At 42.1% G+C, this 21677-nt stretch overlaps 1 protein-coding gene across 1 annotated transcript in view; it reads left to right on the forward strand.

Annotated features, from left to right (window-relative positions):
- NEK11 (NIMA related kinase 11) overlaps nucleotides 1–21677 on the forward strand; it is a gene marked incomplete at its 3' end in the record, with an annotated part of 144309 nt that overhangs the window by 100654 nt on the left and 21978 nt on the right. Inside the window, 8 exon segments of the mRNA XM_079922816.1 lie at nucleotides 1047–1105; nucleotides 1107–1163; nucleotides 2959–3052; nucleotides 5677–5679; nucleotides 5681–5738; nucleotides 5741–5784; nucleotides 7494–7608; nucleotides 8673–8872. Of these exon segments, the coding sequence (XP_079778942.1) occupies nucleotides 1047–1105; nucleotides 1107–1163; nucleotides 2959–3052; nucleotides 5677–5679; nucleotides 5681–5738; nucleotides 5741–5784; nucleotides 7494–7608; nucleotides 8673–8872 (630 nt within the window).

Raw genomic sequence — 21677 nt, forward strand, 5'->3', positions numbered from 1 at the left:
CTTGTGCTTGGGGATTTTTATCCTCCCTCCCTGTCCCCGCCTCATAGTGTTTCTTAAGGAGGGAGTTGAGTGCAAAAGGCATTCCGCTATTGGGCCCTAACCAAGCCAGGCACAGAAGCAAATGCCATTGAGAATGTGGTTGCAGACCTTTCAATACATGGTTAATGTAAGCACATTTCTTTAACTGAAGAAAGAGGCTCTCGAATAATATTGGCTAACATTTTCAGGGGTAATGACCATATGCTTTGCTCTGTTATAAGCTCTTTGCATGAATTAACTCATTTAAACTCACAACAATCCTACAAAGTAGGTACTATTATTATTATTATTTAAACAATCATAGAGAGGTCAAGTAACTTGCCCAAAGGCATACAGCATGTAGCCTGGGAGCTAGGATTTGAACCTAGAGAATGTTCTTAACTGTGCAATTAATCACTATGTCATGCTGCCATAAAAATACCTACTGTATGAAGCCTAGAAGATAAGGCATATTCAATAACTTTTAGCTATTATAATACTACCATTTTGGGATACTTTTATATGTCAGGCACTGTACATACATTATCTCATATAATACTCAGGATAGCCCATTCTTTATGGATGAGAAAACTGGGGTTCAGAGAAATTCAGTAACTTGCCCAAGGCTACAGAGCAAATGAGTGGTAGAGATGGGATTCAAACCCTGCCTAATTCCAAAATTGTGTCTTATCCACATGGTTGAATTAGTCTGCCAGTCTATTTACTCCTTAATGGCCAAGATCCTAATTTGTCTTGCACTATGAAAAGCAGTCATAGGCAATGAAATGAGCAGAAATTTGCAAAGTACATAATTTGCTTTTAAACAAAAATCTAGTTTAAAAAATATTGCCAATTAACCACAGTCCTTCTTGGCTCATTACCTACCCAGAGTTTATTAGTTTTCACTTGACATGTCTTGAGATGCTTTTCACTTCTCAGTAGTGTAATGATACTTCTGTAAAATACTTGTTTAATTTTTCTGAGCATGTTTGGGATGGGTTGCACATGGGAATCTTTATTATCTATAGGCAGAAAAAATCCACCTGCAGACCCTGCGGACGCTGTCTGAGGTACAGAAAATGACACCGAGAGAGGATGCGGCTGAGGAAGGTCCAGGCAGCTGATGAGGAGGCCAGAAAACTAAAGTAAGTGACCTTCCCTTAGTGCCCTGGGCCCTGGGCTGCTTCCCAGGGCTCTAGAGGAACTTGCTGAAGAAAAGCAAAAACCACAACAAGAAAACGCACATATTTATCAGTTTATTCATTTATTCATTCACTCATTCCCTCAAAAGATGGTTATTGAGCCATAGATGGTTATTGGATGCCAGGCACTATTAATAGCAGGCTTTCAGTCTTGTGTGAAAGGAAGGATTGAATATCAGGGAGGTTATTAGGAATGAAAATATAAGGTCAGCCTCCAGGCGAAGCCTCTTTGTTGTTGACACCTTCTGTACACAGCACCGTGAGGGGGTGATAAGGTGGCCTCACTATTCTGTCCACACTCCCCAGGTGTTTGCTAAACCCCTCTGCCCAGAGCCCTGGCTGCTGTGTACCTGCAGGAAATTGCTGGCTTTAGGAAGGAGCCTGGAAAAAACTCTGTTTTGTCAGGTAAAGCCCTTCACAGTCTGCTCTGGGCATGCTGCTGGTGTGAGAGATCACAAGTGTTTAGAGTTTACACATGAAAAGGGGGTTCCAAAGAGCCCAAAACTCCCAATTTCTCAAAGACTGATTTTTCAGCTGGTATGTGACCCAATTGCCTAATTTTTCTTCTTCTTTCTTTCTCTGCCAATTTTTTGGTGGCTTAGAAGCCCCAACAAAGAATTAGAGGGACAAAAAAAGACCTGAAACTCAAATCTGTCCAATGTGATATCATTCAGTGTTCAGTTGGAAGATATGTGCAAACCAGTACACCACTAAGTGTGGATTTTGCTGAAGAAATATAGTCAAGAAAGTTGTTTGGACTGTTGCATCAACTCACAGTCCCAGGTCTATTTCTAACACCTCAGGAATATTTCTAACACCTCAGGCGATATTTCCAGGGTACCATGGTTCATGTCATTGGTTAAGGGTGAAAGGAAAATTAAATCTCTGACAGGAACAGACTAAAAAGGCAATTTAACAACTTGCACATTACAATTTATTTTTCAAATTAAAACTATTTTTAATATGAAAAAAGTCATAGATCTACCTCATGGCATTTAATATTTTTGTTATTAAAGGGAATGATTTTTAAATAAGTTTGTTCTTGATTTTATGAATGAATTGCATTGGAGTGGTTTTGATTATTGTTTCTAGGATTTGAGAAAGGTCATGTGTTTTAGGTAGAAAATGACTCCATTGTCATGAGGGTTATAATGTACCCACGTTATAGACAAGAAAATTTGACTACAGGGATATTCAGTGATTTTTCAAGAAATCTAAGTATAAATTAGCATACAAGTAATCACAAGAATGCAAATCTTTCCTCCAGTTTAATAGCAGGTCTATTAAATTCAACTCTTCTATTGTAGAGGAAACAGAAAATGTCTGAGAAAAATTCCCCTTCACAGTGGCTCTCATATTCTTTTCCATAAATTCTTTGAAATGCAGGTCTGTTTTCCACATCTATGGGTTTGTTACCCAGTTATTCATATGTGTTGGGCTCTCTCCTGAGCATCAGAGACACACTCCTGTCCTTTGTCAGCACAGGCCGAGAGCACACAGGAATGGCACCACCCTCTTCCCCTGAGTTCTGGGTTCTTGAGGGTGAACAAAGAGCCAGCATCCTGCGTGCTTTAAAGGAAAATCGAGTGGGGCTGCACCGCACTCGCGTGATGAGGGAGAGACCACAGGCCTGGCTGCCCTACACCCCAGTCTGCCTTTTGAAACAGGGATCACACTTGTGTAACGTAGATGTGGTTTTAGCAAATTGCAGCTCTTTTTCTATGTTCACTTTATGCAGAAAGCTTTTGGAAGAAAAATATGAAGAAAACAACAAACAAATGCAAGAACTGAGATCTCGGAACTTGCAGCAGCTGACTGTGGACGTGCTCCACGTGAGTGCGCTTCTGTTTTAAATTTTACAAAAGACCTTTTCTTGCCTCAGATTCTTCAGATTCATGGGGCCAGTTGGGTAGTAAAAGGGACAAGGTAGGGAAAAAAAGCATCCAGACCAACTCTGCCCAATTCCAGGCTGGACTGGGATTTGTTTTAGAACGTAGGCCAACAATTAGTGATGGCACAAATTCAAAGCAGCTGTACCAAGTGCCTGCTGTGTAAGGATGACTTAATCTGCATTGAATGAACAACTGAAGAGTTAAAAGTATGACTTTGCAGAACAAATGTGTGTCTATCTAATTTTGAATTTCAGCCGTGCTATTGTTGCTTTACTTCTTTCGTCCACTGTTCTTTTTCTGTCTTATTTTCCGTTCCTTCCCTCTTTATTTTCTGTCTCCCGTCCATATCATCGTGCGTTGTGTTAATAACCCCTTTCAAACTTTGGAGAATTATCATACATATCCAATAATAGCGTTGCAGACTCACATGAAATGCACCCCAAATTCATGTCCTCTGCATCCCAAGCCTCTGAATACCATCCCCTAATGGTTAAAAATATCTTCATTGACCTTGGTGTGGACTTTGATACTTAAGGTAGTCTTTCTTCAGGGTTGTATTTGGATAATAGACATCAACACCAACCTCCTAGCTCTTTGGTAAAAACAATTTGGGAAGGAGTCCTTTTTATGGAAAACTTTATTGTCTCAAATTCTGGTTATTTGTTCATTGGTCATCCCTGTATCTGAGGGAGATTCTTTCCTTTAGCAGGAAGAACCAAGCCCCTGAGGCTGTGGGGATGATCCCTGAGGTCTGGGGATGCTCATTCTACTGTAGCTCAGTAATCACGGGGCTCTGCACCCTGGGGTGTGCCGGAGCCCTGGGCAGAGCTCACTCGCAGACAAGGCAGAGCATGGGAATGTTGTTTTCTGCCTCCCTCTGATTGGTGATCCACTTTTCTCAATTACTTAGTGGTTGGGAGTGCTTTAGAGTTCTGAAAACCCAAAGTTGGAGCAGATGGGGACCCAGCCTACATTGACCTTAGGAGTCCCTGTCCATCAGGCCCTTTAGCAGACAGCATGTGGGTGCTGACGCTGCTCCATCCCAACCCCTGTTCTCCACCATCTCTTACTCCCAGGGAGGCTGGCCTCAGAGGTGTAGGGGTGGGATGGTTCCTGCTCACAGAACCTTAGGGTGGAGAAGTTGCCAGCTGAGGGGCAGCAGTGTCAGACCCCTACTCGGGGAAGGGTCTTGACACCACCAAGCCCCCTGCAAACACTGAGCACCCTCCTTCAGCTCTCCAGATACTTTCGAGGCCCTGAAGTGGTGACTTGTGGAGGTAGGTCATCTTCCCCTCAGGATTGAGACTGCAGATTCCCGCACATCCCCAACAAGAGTCTGGCATGATGATAAGAATTCTGCATTTGTTAATATATGTAAAATACTTGTTTAATCAGCTGATAAAAACCAGGACATTTTTCTGGAATGCTCAGGGTCCCCTGCTTCTAAGGGATTTTACCCCCAGAGATTGGAAATTGAGAAGTACAGACGTGATAATATTTTGTTTTATAAAGCCTAAATAACTTTATTCTTAAAGTTAGCATATGGCAAATAAAAATGTAGTTTCAAGTATGATCTTACATTTTAATGTCTGATAACTTACTTAACTTCTTTGCTTTTCTTCATTGGCCTTAAAAGTAATCATTTCTGTGTTCTTTTTCATTTCCAATATGATTACTATTAGTGTGAAGCAACAACACTGTATGAGGTCTTGTCCCTTCTATAAATTAGGGCCCTTGGGGGATCCTAAAGTCACTTAAGGTTTTATTAGCTCTATATTATCCTACAGAACAAGGGAGTCCAGATCTTGGCCCAGTTCAAATGAGGAAAGTGAGGATTTCACAGAGATTTTATGAAGTCCGAACTCATAACCTCCACAGTGTCTGCCTAGTTTCTCCCAATTCCACCCCCGTCCATCAGCAAGGAGCAAAGGCAGGAGGGAGGTGCCTGCCGCTGTCTTGACCAGAGATGGTGGTTCATTCTTTGGTCATGTAAGATTCAGTATCACCAACATCTTTGGTTCTGAGCTTTCCAGAAGCAAGTTTCCTAAGTTGCATATTGATGTAGGCAGGAAGTGCTCCAGGCAGCCCCTGGCTCTTGAAGAGAAGACCCTCCCTGGGCTGATTCTGCCCAGTGCGCAGCGTTGTTCAACACCACAGGTCTCTCGCCCTCCTTTGTGCAGTTACATCAGCCATTTCCCTCTGACCCGTCAGTAGCATCCCACTTTCTCTCTTTCAAATGTCACCGCCTCTTCAGGAGAACCGTCTTTGACCTCAGCCTACTAGCCCTTCTCCAAATTCTTACGTTTTCTAGCAATGCTTCTCAAACTTTAAAATGTACCTGAATCACCTCTTGGTCTTGTTGAAAAGTAGATTCTGATTTGGCTGGTCTGAGGTGGGTCCTGGGATGCTGCATTTCTAACAAAGTCCCTGGTGATTCCTATGCTGCTGGGCCAGGACCGCACACTGATTAGTAATGGACAGAAATTGGGGTTCTTGAAAGCAGCTTCAGATGAAGGAGGATCTGGAAAAGCCATGATGAGTGGACCTTCCTATAATCTCTTTAGGAAAAAAGAGCATTTAATGGAAATTGAAGAAAAGGAGGGGCAACCTGAGGGAAGGCTTTCTTGTTACCCCTGGAGGAGGTTGGAGAGAGGAGGCCAGGCAGAGAGGAGACCAGTCTGATCACATTCACAGGCACAGGAGTGAGGCAGGCGTAATATATTCAGAGAACCAAGGAGGGGGAGCTGATACTTTGCAGATGAACTGAAGGGTCTAGACATCTCATGGAAAGGCATCAGTGAGCTGAAAAAGATGAAATACAATGTGAGAAATAAGCTGGATTAATTGGATGCAAGAGGCTAAAGAAAAACATGATTAAGAAGGAAAGAAGGAAGAGGCACACATTCCCGTCTGCCCAGATGCACATTTGTGGTTGAATTTCTTCCTCCTCTCGCTGGGGCTCTGTTCTTTAGTCCTCTTCCTTCTGTCTGGCTGGCTGAAGCAAACCTCATTATATTTCAAAAGCAGTTGTAGGAGATAGAAACACAGTTAGGGGAGAGACAGGCTGGCTGTGTCACCTCTTAAATGTTTTAACAATTCTTTGAGGCGTTTAGGAGAGTGGCTTGCTTTGTTTTTCAGAACCTGACTGATGGGGCCTTTTACACTGGAAGGCATTTTCTGCTCCACTGAATTTGGGCTTTGAAATCTTGAAGCGTAGTTGACTGTGGAATCATGTTGGCACCATTTCTTTAAAGGATGGTAGCTTAAAACAACTAGATACCACGATGCACACACTAAGCCCAGTCTTTCTTTTATCCTGGGGTGTATGCAGGTGTGATGGTTTCTGTGAAAATTGTGTGGCAGATCAGGCCTCCAAATGTGAAACAGTCCTGGGGATCAAAGAGCAGATCAAGTCTTGCTCCTTCTAAGAGAAGCAATTATAACAATTCTGTTCTCTTCAAAGAGAACCTCAGAAAATCAAAGTCAACTGAGAGTCTAAATACTTGTTGTCAAATAATTTCTGAAGTGCACACAGAGGCACATTTCGTGCAGTCTCTGCTTTTTGCACTATCAGTGACCCTTTGAAATTTGGAGCCAGGTTCACCTCCTGCAACGATTATTATACAGTACAAAAAATGGACTTCTTAAAAATATTTTATGACTGTATTTCCACAGATGCCACATCACGGTGTAGCACAGCTATGTTTTACTTATTCATTTAAGATTAGTTTGAACTTTCTCCTTTTGATATGAAGATGCTCTTGGAATAGTTCTCCATGAAAGCCATTTACCCAGGAAAACAGGTCAATTCAGCATTAGCTCTGGGTGGCAAGTACACACACACACACACACACGCACATGCACACACACACACACACACACACACACACACACAGAGTGATTAGTTGACATGCCTATTGAAACATTTGAGAAGTTTAACTTTTATTTTTTTGAAGTGGAAACTTTTTCATGTCACCTCTTAGATCTCTTTCTCTTAGGAAATTGAAATTCATAGAATCACAGAGCTTTTAAAGCTGGAGGAGAGCTTTAAAAGACATTATTGAAGCCAGCACCTCTAGTCTTGAGATGAGGAAGCTGAGTAGGGCTGGACATCCTGCCTGCCTCACCCTCACCATGACTCTGACACTCAGGCCAAGGGAGGTTATATGATTTGCCCAAGGTCACCTGCCGAGTTAATTCAGAGCTGTTCCTCTCATTCCAAGCTGCCTTCTTGAGATTTGAAAATGTTATCATGTTTAAGGGAAAGGATTAGGTGGGCTTTTGTTTCTAAGTCATCTTCTAAACAAGAATATGGTTTCATTTGTGGTAATGCTGTTTCCTCTGATCAGCTTCTCATGAATTGTTCATTACCTTCTGCAAGGAATTTGATGACTCAGCTTCAGAGAACCTGCCTGAGTCTCAGCCCATTCCTTCCCTGGACCTTGGCACACTTGGGTCAAGTGTAGAGGACACCGTAGCTGACCTTGGAGATCACGGTATAAGTTTGCATTAGCCTGCAGAAGGCTGCTCTTGGATGACATGTGCATTGGTGAGGCTGACCCTCCAGTGAGCCTGGCCGGCCTCTGGGAGAAGCCTTGAGTGTATGTGGCCACCTTCCAACAGTTTGCCAGAGCTGGGCTGTGGTGGTGAAAAGCAGAGAAGCCGAGGGCTTTGTCCATCCTCTCTTGTCTTCTTTGTCATAGCGAAGATGAGCTGGAAACTCGCACTGGGTGAGGGACCTCCGCTTCTACATGAGTTAAACAGCATCACTACTAACGTGTAAGACTGTGAATGCTCTGAAGTAAGTTGTTTCCCTGGCCCTCATGAACCAGAAAAAAAGTGCTCAGGGCTGTCAGCCAAACTGGGGAGATATGTCAAGGCTAATGGTATCAAACATGAGTTTTAGAGTAAAAAAGCTGGCCCTATCAGGGAAGACCCTGGCAACAATCTGTCTAGGTCTCAGTTTCCTTTACCATGAAACAAGAATAAAGCAAATTAGCTAAGGCCTGTGATGTGCTCTCAGCTCCATGCCCAGCACATGGTAAAAACCAAAGAGAGGGAAGCAGTTCATGACTCTGAGGGGCAGGGCTGGGAACGTGAGACCTTGAAGTCCTGTAGGGCCGCTGACAAGTGTCAGGAACATCATAGGCACTCAGTGAACATTCTTTGAGTGAATGAATGTGTGGATGAATGACATGTTGTCTCGACCTCTGAGAAGCAGATGCCAAGACGGGACTAGAAGTGCAAGGATATTATTAGGGGAAATGTCTGCATAAAAGGAGTTAGGAAAGGAGCTAGGAAAGGCTGAGAGAACTGTCAGACCACAATTCGAGTCTCATTCCAAGTGAAGAGAGAGGTTCGCTGGATAAGCCCTAGTCTGTGAGGCAGTCAGAGGCAGCCAGGACGTCAGGAAGTGCTTCAGGAGACTCAGCTGTCGGAGGCTGCATGTCCCTGCTGTGGTGGGCCTGGGGTGGGGATGGCAGAGTGGTGTGGTAGCCTCACTCTCCTTGTGGGTGAATGTCTTGAGGTGCATCCTCGTGGCTGGAACTCTCTTTGGCAGCAGCTGAGTTCTCTTTCCAAAGAATGGAGGTAGTGAAACTTGGATTTGGCTGGTCATCTCAGCCCAAATTTGCTTTCGATGTCTTCCTGATGGAGCTGTTAGAGCTCATGCTGCCTTCTTCAGCTGTGAGGAGACTAGGACCTGATGCTCTTCAGGTTGCCATTTGCCAACTTTTGAAATGGTGTTTTGGAAGCCATCTGGTAACGGGTGTTACTGGCAGACAAATATGTGTATCAGATGGATTTGCATTTAGATTCTTTTCAGGTATTTCTTTTATTTATTTGTCTGCATTGGGTCTTAGTTGCAGCACGTAGGATCTTATTTGTGGCATGCAGAATCTTTTCGTTGAGGCACGCAGGCTCTTCATTGCAGGGTGCAGGCTTCTCTCTAGTTGTGGTGCTTGGGCTCTAGAACACACAGGCTCAGTAGTTGTGGTACGTGGGCCCAGTTTCCCCATGGCATGTGGGATCCTAGTTCCCTGACCAGGGATGGAACCTGCATCCCCTGCATTGGAAGGTGGACTCCCAACCACTGGACCACCAGGGAAGTCCCCAGGTATTTCTTTAATACATTATTTGTTATTTTCCAAAGGTAAAATTTGGAAATGTAGGTCCCCTGGGCCTTTCTTTCCAAGGCTATAAAACCAAGGGCTAGGCAGGCCTTTGAGTAGCACCGATATGGACGGCCTGTGCACTGCTGGAGGGCCATTGCCATCTAGAAAGAGGAAGCCCCAGGACAGGGCATTTAGTGGGTGGCCTAGGATCAAAAGGCCTGGGCCCAGTGCTCGCTTCGGCAGCACATATACTAAATTGGAACGATACAGAGAAGATTAGCATGGCCCCTGCGCAAGGATGACACGCAAATTCGTGAAGCGTTCCATATTTTTAGTGAGAGGCCCGCGTACCACACACACACAAAAAAAAAAAAAAAAAAAGGCCTGGGCCCAGCCTCCAGATTTCAGATAGGAAAGGGTACTTATTTCACAGACGAGAAGCCAAAGACAGTAGGTAATTTGCTCAAGGACTCCAAAGTTCCTGTTTTCTAGTGCAAGTTACTCCTAAGCTATCTCTGACTACAGAGCTGCCGGCATTCTCAGGCTGGCATCCTCCTTACCTTGCCCTTTGTCTTCTGTCAGGAGGTTTTGGTATGACAGACCATGTGTTGAGTTACCAGCCAAACTGGAAGTGGGCCAATCCACTCCTTTGCCCACCTTGTTCACACCATAAGGAAACTACTTAGACGCCCATTATAAGCTGTGAGAGCCAGAAACACATAGTAGTTTTAGGTGGGCCAAACGCCTTGTAAAATACTTTAAACATTTCCCTTAGTTTTTCCTCTCTGTAAATTCATATTTTCTAATTTCTATTCTTTCTTAAATATTAAATTGAAAAGGGAGACTATGAAGAACTATGAAATGTAGCCTTTGGGTTGATGATTGGTTAGATGGTGGGTAATTGCAAGATGGTTAGTGACCTCATAGCTTAATCATGAAACTTTGAGACAGGAAACTTTAATTTGTTGATGAACTCTGAAGTGGTTAATTATTACCCCCATTTTCTTTGCCTTATACAAGATTTGACTCCAAACTTTCAGCATCCAGAGGAGGTTGTAATTTATTTTTTATCTAGCTTGTATATGTAAAATAAAATTACACAATCATTTTTTTTAAGCTCCTGCAGCAAATGTTTAATCAGTTTTAGATGCTGAATTGGGAAATTCCCTCTGGGATTGAGGAGTTAGTTGCAGAGAAACAAGACAGGGTGAGGCATTATTTACATCTGATATGCATTTAGTTGACAACAGCTGATTTAATCTAGCTGAAGTCATGGATAACCATTATAATCAAATGAGAAAGCATGACTGGAATGTTGAAGAAATTATTCCTATTTAACTCCTTATATGTAATGTTGATGATTACTTGCACATTAATTTTTGCTAGGAGCTTCATTACACTCTAGCCTTACTTTTAGCAGCTCACAACTGAGTTTCAGAATAGCATTTCTTGCAAAGCTGGAAGAATAGCCTGGGACTCAGAGGCCCCAGACCCACCCAGAGCATGGCTCTCATAATGCAGAGGCTGCACTGGTGTCGGTCTTGGCTGCCCACCCAGATCCTGGCCAGCTGTCACTTAATTTCCTTTTAAGCCACTCCTTGAGCAAGTCCTGAGCCCCTCACTGTGCTCAGAGAAAGCTTAGACCTCAAGGGGGTCGTAATTTGCTTGCTCGTAGGAAGCCCACATGCCCTTTTTTAGTTGTAGGCTGGCCTATGACTTATGGTGCCATCTCTTCCCTTTAAATGTTAAGCTGATTTGAACTCTGTCAGACAATGATATATTTTTATTGTTTTAATTTAAAAAAAGAAAATGTTTACTTACTGCAATTCCACTTCTAGATAGTCACCAAGAGAAATGAAAACATGTCTACAAGAAGATCTGAACACAAATGTTCTTAGCAGTTGTATTTATAGTACCAAAAAGTATAAACAAGTTGTGTCAATCATCAGGTGAGCGGATAAACAAACTTGTAGTTTATCCATACAGTGTAATACTGAGCAATGAAAAGAAGCAAACTATCAATACACACAAGTGTGGGTAAATATCAAAACACTGTGCTGAGAGACAGAAGCCACAAACAAAAGAATTCCTATGGAATATGTTTACATATAAATATTGTACAAGAGAGGATGCATGGGAATATTTTTATATATGTGGATATGTGTTTATCTATGTATTTCTATGAAGTTCTAGAACTAGCAGCACTTATCTCTAGTGATAGAAATGAGGCCAATGGTTGCCTGGGGATCGTGGTGTTGGAAATCGACTCCAAAAGTGCACAAGGAGCCTCTTGTGGTGCTGGTTACCCAGATGTATGTATTTGTCAAAACTTATTGAACTCTATACTTTAAATGAGTACATTTTATTTTCCATAAATTATACCTCAGTAAGGTTGATGAATTAAAAAAATATATTGATAAAATATCCAGAAAAAGAAAAGGAAAAAGGAAGCATGAGTAATGCCTATTAGCCTACATTTTAGCTAATGAACGGCTGAGAGAGACTGGCCTGAAGTTGTGGAGCTAGAAGGCAATCAGGAGGATCTCTAGATGTTATCTGGGACACAGAGTCCTTAGTCCAGAAAATGATCATGGGTTTTCTTCTAATGTCAACCGAGCCACATTGTCTTCCACAAGGAGTGTTAATAGAGTTTGGGGTCTTCTCTCAGGAAGTGAGGAGATGAGGGGCTGGAATCCCTTGGCTACTCTCTCAGTCTTTTTGGTAGGAGGGCTCATGTTGGTGTGGTTGGGGACCCATACCAATAGGTCTAAGAGGACCTAGGACCCACAAAAGTAGCCTGAGATAACAGAACAAAACATAACAGCCCAGACTCCAAACCCACCCAAGACAGAGATGCTGCTGGGTCTGCTTGGCTTGTCAGCCCTCGGAAAAGACGACCACGTGCTGGAGGCCATGTCCATGTTTCCAGATGTCCCATCACTTCCAGAGCTCTAACCATCTTAGAGACTTGATTAATGAATATAAATTGATGGTGGTTTGTTTCATATTTGTCATGTATTCCACTGAGTTACATTTGTGTTTCCTGCTGACTCTCACATTTACTCCCAGGAATACACCCTTGCAGTCACTCCCTAATTTTCTGAGCTCTAGAGGATAATTAGAATGAAGCTAATATCGAATGAAGATGTGCTGATTCCCCACCCTGAGGCATATTTAATAATTCAGAGTGCTTCTCTTGCATGATAAGCTGGGTAGGTACCTCTGGTTGAAATTTGAAAGATTATATACCAATTGAAAAATTGAAGTGGATGCAGAATAACACCTGCCCAATCAGCTACTTCACTGTTGTATCCTAAGCAGGAATAATAGAAATAAGAGGAAAATCAGTCCCCAAAACATGGACCTCTCAAAATAACATTCTCAAAATAATGTTCTCACCTGGGAAAGCTGTATGTGGATTCCATGATCCACCCCTTAGCTAAACATAAATTAGACAGTAGTTATTAACCTAAGGGTTCTGCTGGTAGAGCAGAGAGCATCTGTTTTTGGGTTTTTTGCCCTGCCCTATCATGGTTCAGGTTTGGAATGAATCAATTAAGCAGAAAATTAAATAAGCATCCATCATGGCTTTAAGGTAAGATAGACACAAAATATAATAGACTAAAACCTCATATAATATGTGCTTCAGACAGCATTTTGGACATACCATGGTGTGGTTTTCCTTTAGTCATTGAAATTGTTTTCCATGCATGCAATTAACACAGTTGTGCTCAGGGCTCCTGCACATCACCCTGGAGAGTATTGTCATAATGCCCAAGGGAAGCTAAGAGGCCATAGGAAACGAACACAGCAATACTGGACAGTGCCTACTTCCAGTCACATGAGTGTCTTTGACTCATATGCTAAGTTTTTGTTTAAGTGATTGAAATATTCTGCTTTGGTGTTAAGGCCAGACTTTAATTTAGCTATTTGTAATAGGCATTTAAATTTGTCCTCTCCGATCTTTGTAAAGGGGCTTTCTGTTCTGTTTTGTGGCAGTGAGGGCCTCCTCACTAACAGCTCTAGATTCACTTGTCAAACTTTCAGTTTTTTCAAGTGAAATAACGTATATCCAGAAAAAAACAAACAAACAATAACAAAACCTTTCTGGCAAGGAACTACAGCAGTATCTAATTCCTTTTGTCACTCATGACTAGTAGCATTTTCCATTGACTTCTCTTTTTCTGTTGCTTCTAAAAAAGAAATTTCAAAATAGAAAAATAGGAAACCTACAAAAATATCCAAAATGATTGTCATGTTTCAAAGTAGTATGTCTGTGTGTGAGCAGTAATATGAATTTGACTTACTCTTAAAAAACCCATTTTTCCATGTTTGTCTTCAGAATGTTTGTGATGTTGTCAGCATTTAGAGCTCCCCAGCTGGACTCGTTTCGTTTCTGAGGTTGCAGGATGGGGTCTTTGTAAATTCCCCTTGCCGTTCTGTGCATTGGCAACCACGTGTCAGAATGCATGTCATACGAATCATGAATGTGTAGTGTGACCCTACACACCCCACTTCACAGCTGACCTTGACCATCCTTTCCTGCTAACTCTGGACTTGTTTGGGTTACTTTTTCTGGCATGGCTCCTTTTAATTATTAATGGGAGTTTCCTCTTACTATTAAAGATGAGCCGGCTAAGTACAGAGCTGTAGATGAATTTAAGGTGCCTGCTATCTTTCACTACATTTGGCACCTGGACGTTTGGGGTTGTAGAGATCAAAGTGACTTTACTCTTTCTATATCTCAGATTAATTTTCTCTTTTGAATCTAGGAAAAATGAGCAAACCCAGCTCCTCTCCCCAGCTTAACTCCATGTGGCCTGTTTTCCTGGCTTCAAACAGCTTAGAATTAAATTAACTCCCCTCTTTCCCTCTACCTTCCACCTTCCAACAACCCCATTTTAAGATATAATTTGACAGTTTGTACGAGGAGTTGCTTATGACATGTGGCCTCTAATTATACATTTGGGCTCCTTTTATTTGTGAGATTACACATTTTGAACAAGGCTAACCTTTGTGTGTTTATGGTGTCCTGGATGAGAAATTTTAGTGGTGTACTTGAGAGGGCTAGAAAGTGACTACTGGTTAAGAAAAAGCAGGTTTGGGGGAAAAATTGAAATGCTTTAAATTGAGCTTTGTGTTGTTGATGAAGAACAGGGGCCAGTGCCCTGGCTGTGCCATCGTGTTCATAGGCCATGTTCGCACCTGCTCCTGGGAATGCCAGTGTTCTTTGGCACCATCCTGATGTCATTCCATACCTTGCCTCCTACTTTTTATTCAGTAAATCATACACCTACATTTTGTTGATCTCAGCTCAAAATTCCACCCAGTAGGTATCCTGGTGAGAGTATATGTTTTCTATTGTATTGACAATATTCATTGATTCACATTTGATGATACCCCTGAAAGGCATTCACATACAGGAGTGTGTCACAGCCCCGCAGCTGAGAGCTAGTAAGCCGGTCCCTCGCTACTTAAAGCGTGGTCTCTGCACTCATATCACTGCCGTCCTGAGGACCTGTAAGAAATGCAGAATCTTAGACCACATCCTAGACTTGCTAGATCAGAAGATGCAAAATCCCAGTAATTTGTCTGCACATTAAAGTTTGAAGAGCGCTGGGCTAGGCTGTAAGTTCAGTGAGCGTGTGGACCATGGCTTCTGGTTCATCTTTCAGTTTTTTTTGTATTTCCATGACTTTTAAAAAAATTGTAGTTGATTTACAATGTTTCAGGTATACAGCAAAGTGATGCAGTTACAAATGTGTGTGAGTGTGTGTGTGTGTATGTATACATATATACTCTTTCTCAGATTCATTTCCATTATAGTTTGTTACAAGATATTGAATATAGTTCCCTGTGCTATATGGTTTATCTTTTTATTCTCACTTGCAGACATGCTGACTGGCTCTGAGATGATGCTTGGTAAATATTTGTTGAATGAATGACTAAATCTAGGGGGAAAATCCTATAAGAACACTAATGCTTTTTGTCATAAACAGCATACATTTCTTGCACAGATTAATTCAATTGGGCAAACAGTAGAATAACAAGTTACCAGAAGAGGCTAATTTGTGTGCATTGGTGTTCACCTATAATTTTTGTCTCCTTCTTCTTAAGGGAGATTGCAGTCTAATTTTCCCAGATGGATACTGGAAAGATGACAAATAAAGGAGGTGTTTTGGAGACCTGGGAATAGAAATCCTCCATGTCTGCTTTTTAAGTAGCCTAGCCTTTTCCTCTTTCTTTATAGATACTCCTACACTTAAATAATCTCTCACGGAACCACCAAAGTGCCAAAAATATGTTTTCTTCTTCTGCAATAATAATAGATCAGTATTTAGTTTAATAAAAGTGGTCACATCACCATAAGGTAATCCTCTCAGACTCCTTAACATATTTGCTGAGTGTATTCCCATTAACGGGAATGACAGGGATTTGGGAAGCATAGTCTGTGTCACAGGGGCACACATCTCGTTTGCATCCGCTTAGTCTCCCCGTGGAATCCATGGCAAACTTTATGTGTGACAGTGTGAGCAGACATTTGTTGGTGGATTACTCTTTCTTTTTTAATAGCAGGTTTGGTCGGGCCCCCATACGAAAATACTTTTCATAGTTGGTGGGTCGGGTCCTCTGGGAAACAGACCCCAAGACTGAGGTAGAAGTACAAGAGATGTATTGAGGGTAACGTCTGCTGGAAGAAAAATGGAAGGGGATCAGGAGTAGGCAGAGAGAGTCTGTGATGCAGGTCTGACACCTGGGAAAGGTGAGCAGGAAGGAGGGAGAGGGGTAGAAAGAGCTTCAGACTTCATTAAAGTTCTGAGACAGCCTCCATCAGCCAGCTAGGGAGCTTCTAGATCAAAGATTTCCCATAGAGGAATCTTGTGTTGGGCAGAAATGTTGTGCCTTACCATCGCCACTAGCTCCAGCACTCAGCAGGACCCCAAGATGCTGCAGGTGGAGTCTGGCAGCCCACTGCATGTGCTGCAGCTAAGCAGCAAGTTTGTGGGAGGGGAACTGAGAGACACTCTCCGTAGATGCCACAGCAGTGGTTCATCTGAGTCATCCATATGCTTGAGATGACAAAAAATAGTATTTGGATAAACAGCCTATAATTCAATACTTTTCTCTAACTTCAAGTAACCTTACCTCCAATATGTTCAAAGTAAGAATGACTGAAACTTCTGGAATAACCACAGATATTTCACAAAACTCCACTGGACTGGAAGCCATGAGTGTATTGAAAGAGGTTTGGAGCCAGACTTTATCTTTTCCCCGCTTGTGTCATTTACCAGCTGTATGAACTTGGGCAAAAAATTTATATTTCCAAGCCTCAGTTTTCTCATCCATATAATGGGAGTAATAGTAATACCCAATCTTTGGGGGTTAAGTGAGGAATAAATTAGATGATACATAAAGAACTTAGCATAGTACATGAAACATAGAAAGCGCACAACAATCTCTTACTGAAAACATACCACGTCAAAGCAAGTTGCAGTATTTTCTCGAGTTCCACATAAAACCTTTGCAATTGGTGATGAGATAATTCAGTTTTTAACCACCCAGGAGACCTTCTGATTATAGTTTATAAGCACCTTCACTCTATGAATTAAGTATGATTTGGAATACAATACTTTTTTTGCTCTAGTTTTTGCATATGGGAAATGTAAAATGACTCAGGCCCATTAGTTCCCCCTGTCAAATTATGGCCTTAATTATGTCCATCTGGACCAGTTAGTTTAGCACCAAGAAAAATTAGCTTCTTTGTCAAGACCATAGGCAGCCCTCAGAGCCAAAGCTGAGTCTCTACAGATATGTGTGTTCTCCTGTTCACGGGTCAGGAGTGCCGTTGTTATACCAGGAAAGAGAACCTAGGACAAAGTTACTGCTTTAAAAGATGCTCCTTTACCAGCCATCTTGAGCCTGTAAACCGGCAGCTAAAATTTCTAGCTATTTTCTCTAAAAACATTATAAATGTAAAAATATTTTGTGCTAAGGAGCATAATAAGGACAAGAATATACATTCTTTTTTCCACTGTAGTCTCATTTGGGATTTAGGCCAAACTCAGTAGATCAAAATAAAGAGCTTGGTAGGCATAACTATATGACTTTTACAATGAAATATTCAAGTAACGCATGCAGTTATTTTATAATTTAATTTTACTTTTTTGTGGTACGCGGGCCTCTCACTGTTGTGGCCTCTCCCGTTGCAGAGCACAGGCTCCAGACGTGCAGGCTCAGCAGCCATGGCTCACGGGCCCAGCCGCTCTGCGGCATGTGGGATCCTCCCGGACTGGGGCACGAACCTGTGTCCCCTGCATCGGCAGGCGGACTCTCAACCACTGCGCCACCGGGGAAGCCCACATGCAGTTATTTTAATGGAACTCTCTGCTCTGGGTTTATAAGGAAATGAGGGAGCTTTTCTGAATCACAGGGATTTGTTCTGTACTCTACCACGGAGGTTGTATGTATGAGTGACCTCCTGGTTTTAGACAAGTTGCTCTGAATTCTTTCTATTATTTTCTCCTTTAGTTAGAATATAAAGGAATTTCAGCAGTCTGCTTTTCCATAGCATAGACTGCTAAACTAGGGAAGAGCCTGTGCTCATTTCTAATGAATGTGTGATTTTCCCTCCCTAGGGCTGGCTGCACATGGAATTAGAATATTCCAGATATGATTTTATGTGCATAGTTAAATCATTTAATTCTTACCACAAATCTGGTGAGATAGGCAGGCCATATTTATTTTAAAGAAGGGCATGTATGTCCTAGACGTGACATAGTAGCTTGTTCAAAACAGTGTTTTTGGATATTTTATGTCCAAACAACTATAAGGTATCTTCAGATATGTAAACAACTATAAGTTATCTTCAGATATTTTCTGAAATTTGTAAGATATTTTCTTAAAGTAATAATTCTAGATTATCCTAGTAATAATATGATTCTCAATTCTCAATCCTCTTTTTAAGTGGGAGAGTAAAGCAGAAGCTGTGGTTAGAGGCCAGGGTTGCTTACACCTTGGGTCTGCCCCTAGAGTGGGCTATGCCTGTGATGTCGCTCATCATATCAGAAGGTGGGGGGTTTGGAATGGCTGCTTGAAGGGAAGGGAAGGCAGGCTGGCTGTGACCCTCCATGTGAGAGGCCGAGGCTCAGGCTTCTCCACGCTCAGAAGGGAGCAGGTCTTAATAGTCTGTGTCAGGCTGCCTCACGCACAGGAGGCTGAGGAGGCCACCTGGCTCCTTAAGTCAAGTGCCCTTGCTCGTATGTATTCTGAGTCAGGCTTTCCAAACAGGCTGCTCACTGAAATCCCTCATGAAAAATGTAAAACACAAACGCCATGGTCTCTGTCTTCTTAGGCTCTGGTTTACATCAGTGGTTCTCAACCGAACATCAGAACCACCTGGAGAGCTTGCTAAAATGCAGATTGCTAGCTTGGTGGCATGCAGGAGCTAGCCTGCGTGGGCTCTCAGAGCTCATGGGTACCTCTCCAGCCAATCTCGTGTCCAGTGATCGCCTGAAATCTGCTATGCTGAGTATTTACACCAGGAGCATTGGCAAATGCTACTAATCAGTGCTTCTCTTTCATTAAACCCTCACCAGCACACCAGGGTGAGACCCCACCCCCGAGCTTCTGATTCAGCAGGTCTGGGACAGGGCCCAAGAGTCTGCATTTCTAACAAGTTCCCTGGTGACACGGCTGCTGCTGGTTTGAGGAGTGCACACTCAGAAGAATTTGTCTAAAACTATGCTGTCCAGTTTGATAACCACTAGCCCATGTGGTTATTTAAATTTTAATAATTAGAAGTAAATAAAAATTTAAAATCTGTTCCTCAATCACATTAGTCACACTTCAACTGCTTAAACTAATATAATATTATATGTCTTTTATATCTCAATAAAACGGGGGGGTGGTGGTGCTTTAAGTGTCCCATGAGGTTAGTGGCTCCTGTGCTGGACCGCACATTTCTAGACTGTTTCGTCATTACAGAAAGTCCCATTGGACAGCACTGCCCGAGGATAAAAGCTGTGCACCTAAATTGTTTTTAAAGTTCCACAGGTAATTCTGGTGAGAAGCCTGTTTCAGTGATCACTACAGTTGTTAAATGTTGATCTTATATTTCAGTTCTCTAAAAATCAAACTCACAAAAAATTCTCTATTGCCCATTTTCTAGTTCTTACTAGGGAGGAAGGATCAGTTTGCTGAAATTCTCAAATACTGACAACGCCTATTAATGACGCTTTTTTATAGCTGAGGACACTGAAATGCAAAGAGGTAAAGATAGAAGAAGTTTTGAACTTGAACTGGGATCCAGCCCCAAGCCCATAACTCTTTCACTCCAGAGGTTTCTCCTCTGTGTTGTGACAGCTTTCCACTAAGGAAACAATGTTATTACAGGTGTTTGGTGATGGTATCATCTCCAGATCACATCAGGGCCCAGGTCTGAGAGACTGTTATTTTGCCTCAGATGAAATGTATGGCAAGCAAAGGCCCCGGATGTCTTTCAGACTTTATCTAATAATTCCCTCCCAACCAGTGGGTCATATCAATGAATCAGGAGTGTTCCAACAGCAGATTACACAAGACTAAAGAGGAAATAGGATTTAATTAGAGATGAAGGGTCAGGTGAAATCGTTAAGAGTCATTAGTGACATCTGTGGAGCAAGTCACCAAAACCTGAGTTCATGAGGCCTCGATAGGCAGATAGAGGCTTGATGGTGTGGCCAGCAGAGAGCTGGCCTGGGATGCCACCACGGTAGGTGTGTTTCTTATGTGTTGCTGGGTGATGATCTGTTTGTTATCGATACATAGCCTGGAATGTAGAAGTGTGCTTTGTGAGTTACTGTCTCCAAGGTGCTTGTGTGGCCTAAACAATATCCATTTTATTTCAGTTCCTATGTGACTGAGATTTTGTTTTTTACAGTGATCAAAAAACTAGCCAGTAGTGCTTCTTTTCCCCTGAAAGATTTATTATAATAGACTTTATTTTCTTAAGTGGCAGTTTGCTTCCCTGAGCTTCAAAAGCTGTTGCCTTATCTATCCTGAAAAAATAACTTCAAAACTACTTTTCCTCCCTTCTTTCTGGGCTTTCTTTTAGGAATTCTGGAATTCCTCCTTTTAGGAATTTCCTATTGCCATTATCTTTGTACCTTCATAGGTACCATTATATTCTGGCCTTTGTGGAACCTATATGCAATGGGGTGTGTGTGGCATGGACAGTAAATAAGATAAATATGTAAAACAGATAGCACGTGGGAAAGTGATGAGTACTCAAGAGGACAAATGATGCAAGAAGGGGGAAAGGAAGCTTCAGGGAGGGGTTGACATTTTAGATGGGCCACAATGTTGAGTTTTGAATAAAGACTTGAAGAAAGTGGGTGAGTGGGCCATTCGGCGTCTTGGGCATGAGTGTTTCCGGTAGAGGAGGCATCAAGTGCAAAGTCCAAGGCAAGGGTCTGCCAGGCGTCGTCAAGGAGCAGCAGGGCCAGTGGACTGGAGGGAGGTTGTGAGGAGTGGGGCAGAGGGGGATGAAGTCAGATTATGGGATACACGGTCATACAGGGTTAGACATGCTAAGTAAATGAGCCAGACACAAAAGGACAAAAATTGCATGATTCCACTTATATGAGTGACCTAGAGCAGTCAAATTCATAGAGACAGAAAGTAGATGGTGGTTGCCAAGGGCTGGGGTAGAGGGGGATAGGAAGTTATTGTTTAAAGCATAGAGAGTTTCAGTTTGGGAAGATTAAAAAGCTCTGGAGGTAGATGGTGGTGATGGTTTGCACAACAGCGTGAATGTACTTCATACCATAAAGTTTACCAAATGTAAACTTTATGTTAGTTTACCACAATAAAAAGCTAGTTAAAATTATAAATATAATTTGGAGTCAGGCTATGTTGAATCTTGAGTATGTTAGTCTAAGAAATAGAAACTTTTCTTACAAAAGGATGGAAGTCCACTGAAAGGTTTTGAGCAGAAGAATGAAAATAAATACACAAAAAGCTCATGCAGCTCAATATCAGAAAAACAATCAAAAAATGGGCAGAAGACCTAAATAGACATTTCTCCAAAGAAGACATCCAGATGACCAAAGATCACGTGAAAAAATGCTCAACATTGCTAATTATTAGAGAAATGCAAATCAAAACTACAATGAGGCATCATCTCACTCCAGTCAGAATGGCCACCATCAAAAAGTCTACGAACAATAAATGTTGTGGAGAAAAGGGAACCCTCCTACACTGTTGGTGGGAATGTAAATTGGTGCAGCCACTATGGAGAATAGTGTGGAAGTTCCTTAAAAAACTAAAAGTAGAGCTACCATATGATCCAGCAGTCCCACTCCTGGGCATATATCCAGAGAAAACCATACTTTGAAGAGATATGTGCACCCCAATGTTCATTGCAGCACTCATTATTCACAATAGCCAAGATATGGAAGCAACCTAAATATCTA

Source organism: Stenella coeruleoalba (assembly GCF_951394435.1).
Source record: "Stenella coeruleoalba genome assembly, chromosome: 5".
NCBI classification, from domain to species: domain Eukaryota; kingdom Metazoa; phylum Chordata; class Mammalia; order Artiodactyla; family Delphinidae; genus Stenella; species Stenella coeruleoalba.